Genomic DNA, 8,368 nt, shown 5'->3' on the forward strand with positions numbered 1-8,368 from the left:
ATAAACAAAAGTTAACATTAATATAACATCAATGAACCATTTTATAATGAAATCTTTTCACATTAACATTAATTCCATAAAGAACAAAATATAATATGCACCCGTTTCATCATATATTTATTTCATAAAAGAACACAATACATTACGCACCTGTTTCATTTTCATCCTACCAACTAAACAGATCAACTTCAATCACAAAGCAACATGGATCATCATGAACCTAGATGTACATTCAATCACAAAGCAACAAGGATAACCATGAAACTTCAATCACAAAGCACCTATTTCATTAACACGTATAATATGCATAGACGGAGCAAATAAACCATTTTACAATGAAACATTTTTACATTAAAACAGTTTCATGACCATTGTTTTTTGAACTTTGTTTATGAAACTATTCATTACAATATTTTCATTAGGAAATAGAGAGATTATATTATTTCGATTTTTCAACTGTTTTGAAACGTTTGATGAAACCGTTGCATCAATAGTTCATTTTCCTTATTCCACTCATATGAACATGATTCATCATTATGAACGAAACAGTTTCATGAAACCTTTTCATTAAAGTGGATAATATGTCTAGAGTATTAATTTGGATAATATGCCTAGAGTATTAGATTATGAACATGCTTCATCATTATAAACCTTTTCATTATGAAATAGTTTCATGAAATTTGCCCCATATGAAACAGTTTCATGAACTTTAGGAATGAAGTCCGCCCCATATGAACGTCCCATATGAAACAGTTTCATTATGAATGCCTCATTCAAATCAAGTTTTTAATATTATAATATATTAAAAATTTTAATATGTTACCATTCAAGAAATTTCCATTRTTAMATTTCCTTATWTAATATTTATTAATAACTACCTTATTTATCATAAAAATATAGAAAATGACCAAAATACCCTTATTGATTAAATTTAATTAAAAAAGAATGGAATTTTTCTATTGGTCGAATTTGGTTTACACGGTTTTTAAGAATTGCATGGTTTTCATTTGAACCTGCCCCTATATATATATATATATATATATATATATATATATATAACTAGCAAGTAAGACGATAAAAAGATAAAAAAAAATTATATATCCCGTTACAAAAACCGTGCATTATGCCAAACATGTCACATGATTAACATGGCGTCAAACACAAATCTTGGACCATAGCATATCATGACAACTGTTACGATGAGCCTTTTAAAACATTGCTCGAAGATAATAACCGAGGTGTGTAGTTGAAAACTATTTCTAAACCCTCTCTTGGGCCTTGGGTTTCTTCTTGGGCTCTTGAAATATTTGGAAGCCCAACAGATCAAAACTGTCAAAATTTACTCATTTTTAATATAATTTGTTTAATTAAAAAATTAATTCATATTTAAGAATTAAGATTATTTAGCTTATAAAAAAATAAGGTAAATATATGGACAATCCACTAGTAAAGAGAGGAGACATGGAAGGACTAGCATGCATCCATATACTTGAAAATTCAAGAACATATATTATCAATCTTGAAACAAAAAGTACACAAAATCAGTTTCTATTCTTGACTACAAACTAGAAGGAACAGATACACCTGAAAGAGACTTCAAGACGCCATTTCATCGACCGGAACGCTTTCAGATTTGTTGGCCCCGGGCGGGTCCACATCCATCTGATCCGAGCTCGGTGGATGTTGTTCTTCGTCCATGGGTTGGGAGACAGGGTCCATTTGAGCCACTTCATTTGTCACCGGTGGTGCAGTGTCAATTTGATCCGTTACTGGTGTTGCAGTTGCAGTTGCAGTCGTGGTTTGATCTGTTACGGGCGGTGCAAGGATGGTGTTGGTGGTGGTGGCTGGAGGTTCCAGACTCGGGTTGGTGGTTTTGTACTCAGATAAGAGATCCATGAACTCGTTGAGCAACCGCTGGACTTTTCGGTTTGATGCCATTGCTGGAAGAATATCTTCCCTCAGGAGTTTGTGCTTCGTCATTCCCTACAGATATAAGGCAAAAATGTCAACAAAATTCATCTAAAAGAGTAGAAAATGAAAAAGGGGATGGAGAAACCAACAAGAACACAAGGATCCCATGCTGGATTTGTGGCATCAGAAACAGCAGCGGCAGCTTCCGCCATCCCTGTCGGAGGTCCGAGAAAATTCTCACACACTTCTCGTAATCGAGACTCATCAGCTTCTCTGTAATTCATGACCACAGTTTATGTGTTTAAGTTTTTGCTGCAAATATGCATGCAGTTACGTATAAGCTAAATAGGAAGGGAAAAAGAAAAAGAACCAACCGAGCCAGAAAGCGTATATATGACAGGAGACATTGACGATACTCATTTGGAGACTTCAACGACAGTGCAGACGCCAACTGAGCTTCCAAGTGAGCACGTGTCTGCACTCCATCATCAGTCACTCTGCAATCGAAAATTAGTCAAATGACTTAAATGGCCTCCACCAACAACAAAATGCGGAATCTTTTGTGCATCAAAACAAATAGTATGAATAAGAAGTAACGAAGACCAAACCAAACAAACCCAGTATATCCTGTACGATTGAAATGTACGCAGAGCGGCTATTTTCAAGAACTAATAATGACAATGAGCAAATGGGTAATTCCGAAATGTTGCAATTTGAAGGGATAGAATGGTCATTTGATTCATACAAACCTGCTCCAGCCAGGTTTTCTGGCCAAAAACTTCCTCACATCAACTTGCAAGGCTGCCAATTCACCATTTTGGGGGAACCCTAAATTAAACGAACTTGCGAAATTCGAAGCAGGGAAGCAATCATCAGCGACACGCAGCCAACACATGAGGCTCATATCAAACATGAAGGCATGGCGTGTAGCCAGTGTAACAAGAGGAGATCCAGACTTTGATAACTTTGCGGATATGACTTTAACTGTGCCTGAAAAATTAAAGCTTTGTAAGCCTACCGGCTCAAAAATCTAAATACAAAGTTTTTCATGTTTGGTTTTCTTTGTTACCAGTTGATTTCGGGTCTGAAGCCATAAGTGAAGCTAATGAATCATGGAGGATGCATTTCCGGTTGAAAAGGTCCCACACATATAATGCCCCTCTCCTTGTGACGAGCAACAACTTCCAAGACTCGTCACAATCAATGAACACTGGTGCGGCTCCCATCATCATAGTTGGCATGGAACGTCGGCCGCATTTTGTGTACACCTTTCCAGGACAAAACATTAAATATAAGTACCTGAGTCGACCCATCGTAGGTTTTGACAATAGTTTAACATATTATCATTATGGAATGTCACACGAAAATTGCAACATTTCCTTTCTGCATTTTAACTCAATTTTTTTGCCAGTGACTGAGATTTTGGATTATCCTCGAGTAACTTCGTGATACCCAAGGTATTGTTATAGGGTCAAAATATTACTTACAGAAAGTGATTCATATCCAAGTCTGTTTTCATTAATTCTTCAGGATTCCCCACATTTTAACAAAATATATCATCACTTTTTAAATGGAGATTAGAGAACTAACCTGCAGGGATCCATCTTCACACCCGACGGCCCAAAAATTGGTGTTTCCTGCCAAAACTGTGACATTGCCGGAGATCCTATCAGACCAAAGAGTTTGACCATTTCTCGTGCAAGCAATTTCGGTTTCTTTCATCACACATGTACTCCCTACCCCAATAATGTCATTTGCTGCATGTTCCTTAGGACAAGCTTCCAAACAAACTTGTGGCGCATCTCCTCCCTCTTTATTGTCAAAAACCCTTATCGAAAGGGGTCGAAAAGAAGCCAAGGAACCCAAATTCTTTGGAGCTCCAATCTGTTCAACACTAATATTTCCATCTTTATCCGCAGAAGCTGGAACCTTTTCAATTATTAGACTCTCACTAACAGTGGCCCGAGCAGACACACCTGATCGCTCCTTCATATCAGGCCCTCCAACCATTTGCCTCTTGTTAGGACCCTCACGAAATCCTGCATCGGCATGTACCACACCGTTCTCTGTTGACTTCATAGAGAAGTCAACAGTTTGAGATTGAGTAGTCCCGCAGATGTTTTCTCCTTGAACAGGAACTCTAACTGCTTCCGGAATGATTCTTTTCCGACCATCAGGTCGTCGATATTCTCTTTGCTTTACAGGACTAGACACTCGAGTAGAAGGTGTAGCAGCTCTATTTGCTGCATCACCAAGAACTCCTACATCATTCTTACTAAGATCAGGTAAGGATTCGGAAACCTTTGATGCAATCCCTAGACCAGAAGAAGATTTCATGGTGGATGAACTATTGTTTGTGATGTTTGCTGCAACCTTTTTAGAAGCGGCTTCAAGCAGCAACTGTGCTGGACTTTCTGCTAAGTTTGCTTGTCGACCTCTAACATCACCATAACGGCTCTTTTTCAATTCCTCTAGTTCGGCATCACTTAATCTATGACCAAGTTCTTTCACCTCAAAGTGAAAAGTAGCCACGGTCCCATCCAAAGAACATGCAAATAGTGAATACCCATCAGGGCTCCTGAAAAAAATGAATAAAGAGATTAAATCGGATGATAAAAATTAACATTATTTGTATTCAATTGTAAGTAGTGATTTACCAAGACAAATCGACAACACTTTGAGAAAAGAAATGTTTAGCAACAAAGAGAGGACGAGCGCTTGCAGTAGTCCACACAGTAATGGTTCGATCTTGACTTCCTATAGCGATGACGTTATAAGGCTGTGATTCTTTTCCACCATTCTTTGAAAACCCGTTAGCCCATCCAGCAGAAGCACTTTTTGGTTCCTGGGCATTTGTCGAATTCCTTCTGAACATAGAATGATTAAACTTCACCACAATAATTGGGGCATTGTGCCCTAAAAAGTCAAACGTAGCAGTCCATTCTCCCCTCTCTAAAACAGGTGCTGAATGCCTTGGCTTTTGAAAACCATGGGTCGTTGTTATAAAATGACCGCAAGGAGACCACCCAAGACGCCTGAAGAAGGTAGATCCAAGCTGGAGGAGGCAATTAAAAAACCAAACAAAAAAGACTTAAGTGCCATGTAAGTTCAGATAAAGAAATCACATATTAAATACTTACCGATTTTGTCCAGTGTCCATCTGTCCTATGTGCAAGACTCCAGTCAGATGTTCGCCAAATAATGACAGTTTTGTCATCTGATTGACTTGCAATAAAGGAACCAATGGGATCCCAAGTTACCCCTTTAACAAGACTAGAGTGACCCCTTAAAACAGCTGTGCAGATGCCGTTGCTTGCATCCCATATATGAATAGTGTTATCCAAACTCCCACTGGCCAAAGTCGAATCATCCGGGGACCAGTTAAGATCCACCTACTCAAAGCACAAGAAAGAGAAACTCCATGGTCAGATTTTGTATGGCAGGGGAACTGTTTGTGTTCAATTTAAGATAATAATTACCACATCTGCAGTATGCCCTCTCAAAGTCAAGGCAATTTTCCAGTTTTCAACATCAGGTGCCTCTCCACTGCCAAATTCAGTGGTTCCAGAACCAGGTTTCCTCTCATGAATTTGAATAACCTGATCATCAGACCCTGATGCAATATAGCGGCCATGCTTGGCCCACCTAACGCAATTTACTGACCCAAAATGATCACGAAGAGTAGCAAGAAGTTCCAACTTTGGTTTATCTGGATCCAAATGCAGGATCTTGGCAACATATTTCATGTTCCAAATCCTTACCTAGATGATGAACAAATGTCATGCAAAATTCAGCTGTAAATATAAGTTGCATAGAAAATGATGCCGCATTTGCAAACACAGCCACACATAAATACAAACAAATGAGTTAGCCCAAGAGCATGAAACTTGTATATTCATCTAATGATGACTATTACATTATTAGTTCTTTCCTCTAACTTACCAACTCAAAATTAAAGAGATATTGTTAATTTGTAGTTTAGAAATTTGTATTGTACTCTTCGTCCCAACTTGGGAGTAATCTTTCATTAAAATTTACATAAGATGGACTCCAAGCTACTTACTAGTCAATTTTTCATAATATAAACCAGCCCATTATTACATTATGTATACGATTCAACATGCCACCTAACAAACAACTTATTAGAAATACAAGATCTCTTCTTTTCAGTTACCAAATACCTCCTTTCTTCGAATTAGTTAAGGAACGCATGGATTCTTCCATCTGTTAGGGAGATGTTCTTATGATCAAGTGAGGTTGGTTGCCACAGGACATGCCTAGGGTACCGGGCTTCAGATGTTGGCCCCTTCTATGGCCTTAAGCAAATTTTGGAATAAGACCTTTGGCCTATTTTCATGGTGTTTGACCTAAACAAGTTACAAAACATAATCTTCTCAGATCATAGCCTATAAGGTTTAGTAAATTTTCTCAGTAGTACTTGTAATCAAATATATTGCTCCATAAGTGTGGTTGATTGATTTAGGGATCAGAGGTGTTGCATATTAAATTCATGTAATATAAGTCAATCCTCTTGAGTAAGAGTGTAACCGAGTTCAATTCATATCAACAACGTAGAACAATATCATGTATTATTCTTCAAACAATCTATTAGAACTTCATACAATTGTGATTTATCTTCAAACCCTAGCAATTCAAACAAAAAATACGAACTTCCTCTACAGAATAACAGTAAGAAAACAAAAATTGAAACCGCATTATTACTGTTACCTTGTGATCACCACCGCCAGTGGCAAATCTAAGCCCCCCAGGCTGTATATCAATTGAGAAGATTTGCATGCCTTCATGTCGAACCCAATTTGGCTTTTCTGCAATCATTTTCAAATATGTTGATCTTCAATCGAGACCCAAATGAGCTTGATTCACCATGGAAATCAGCATGATGGTACAAATACTCTACAACAGTTTCATCGAGAACAAAATCCCAGAAAAACCCTTGTCTGGATTGGAAAAATAAAAAGAAAATAGAATAAACCCTTTTCGAAATTTTGGTGCCTTTATTTTGACAAAAACCCTAGATATGTGGCTGTTTGCGAGTTTTTGTTCTTTAAACGGTCATAATGATGAGGACTCTACTACCAAAAACAAATAAACAAACAAACTGACCCAAACCCAGACCCGGATCCAGACTTAAAACTAGGGTGAAAAAAACCCAATCAACCCAACCCAACGCAGAATTTAATCGAGTCGTAAAATTTTCAAACCATAGGTATTGGGTTATTATTATTAGAAATCAACTCAATCCGATATTCTTTTATTTTTTTGATTTAATATGATTGTTGAATTTCTGTTAATATATACATTAGACAATTACACTATCGCATATACTCTTCATACACACATCTTTTCAATATATTCGCATCTCTACATAACACATTCGTATATATGTTCAGTAACTGTAAACATATATACATAAATTGAGAAAATTAACTGAATGTGATATACGTAAAAAAATATGGATAAATTGTATCAAATGGTTGATGATGAAAAAGAAATTATGAGTAGAGAAATAACATATTTAAGGTTAGAAGAATATTTTAATGTATCAAAGTATCAACCTGACAAACCCGTATGTTGGGTTGGGTTGCACTTTCGTTTGGAAATTTTCCAAATTGCAAGCATTAGGTTGAGTTGTTCACATATCTTCAACACGATCAACCCAACTCATGAGCACCCTTACTCAGGACCCATAGATCTGAGCATGTGGAGTAACCTAACTTGTACAAAAGTCCGGCGGATCTAGAAACGTTTTTGGTTGGGGGCATATCGTAGGGCGTCAAAAAACTTTCAAACCGAATAATTCATCCGAACTAACACGGTTTTGGGTTATTCGTTTTCGGCTTAAACAATTTGGTTAACAGAATAATGATAACTTATTTGGTTCAGTTTTTGCTTAACTTTTTACTATTTCGGTTATACTGACACATAAGACTACTACTTATATATTTTTATATTTAGTTTAAAGTTAAAACAAATGAACACATTACCCAGATGGTTATAGAAACAAATTTGTTGCACTCGGCATTTAACCAATTTGTAACAAATCTAGTGAAAAGTTAAGCAGATTCTAAACAAAATTACACACTGCAGTGAGCTTGAGTGGTCGTTCGTTTGGACTTTGGAGTCAAAGATGAGAGCATTGTTATCGGTTGTGTTTGTATGTATAAAAAATTGTGTAGTTTTTTTGGAAAAAATTTGTGGGTTTTGTTAGGGGCTAGGACCTACCAAAGCAATGCTTTCGCCCCTGGGGCAAACAACGGCAATAAAGATGATTAGTATGTATTAATTATATAAGAGCACCCACATGGGGCTTTCATATGGATTGCAAATTGAATTGCAAATGCATTTTTGAAGATGATTGCTGCCATGTAGGATTTTGAATTGCAAAATTTGCAATTCCATTTGAAAGCCACGTGGGCACCACTTCCTCTCCAATTTC

The 8,368-nt window shown here is 37.0% G+C and overlaps 1 protein-coding gene across 1 annotated transcript; it reads right to left on the reverse strand.

Moving 5' to 3' along the window:
* Positions 1-1,486: 1,486 nt before the first annotated feature.
* On the reverse strand, positions 1,487-6,933 carry LOC112522292 (protein HIRA). The gene is made up of 10 exons (XM_025131413.1): positions 6,640-6,933; positions 5,391-5,672; positions 5,052-5,303; positions 4,569-4,966; positions 3,502-4,489; positions 2,981-3,179; positions 2,661-2,901; positions 2,286-2,408; positions 2,061-2,184; positions 1,487-1,983 (listed from the first exon to the last, which is right to left on the reverse strand). The coding sequence occupies exons 1-10, from the start codon at positions 6,745-6,747 to the stop codon at positions 1,597-1,599; spliced, it is 3,102 nt and encodes a 1,033-aa protein (XP_024987181.1). The 5' UTR covers positions 6,748-6,933; the 3' UTR covers positions 1,487-1,596.
* Between the last annotated feature and the right edge of the window lie 1,435 nt (positions 6,934-8,368).

Source organism: Cynara cardunculus (genome assembly GCF_001531365.2).
Source record: "Cynara cardunculus var. scolymus isolate 2C chromosome LG 11, CcrdV1, whole genome shotgun sequence".
Lineage (NCBI taxonomy): Eukaryota > Viridiplantae > Streptophyta > Magnoliopsida > Asterales > Asteraceae > Cynara > Cynara cardunculus.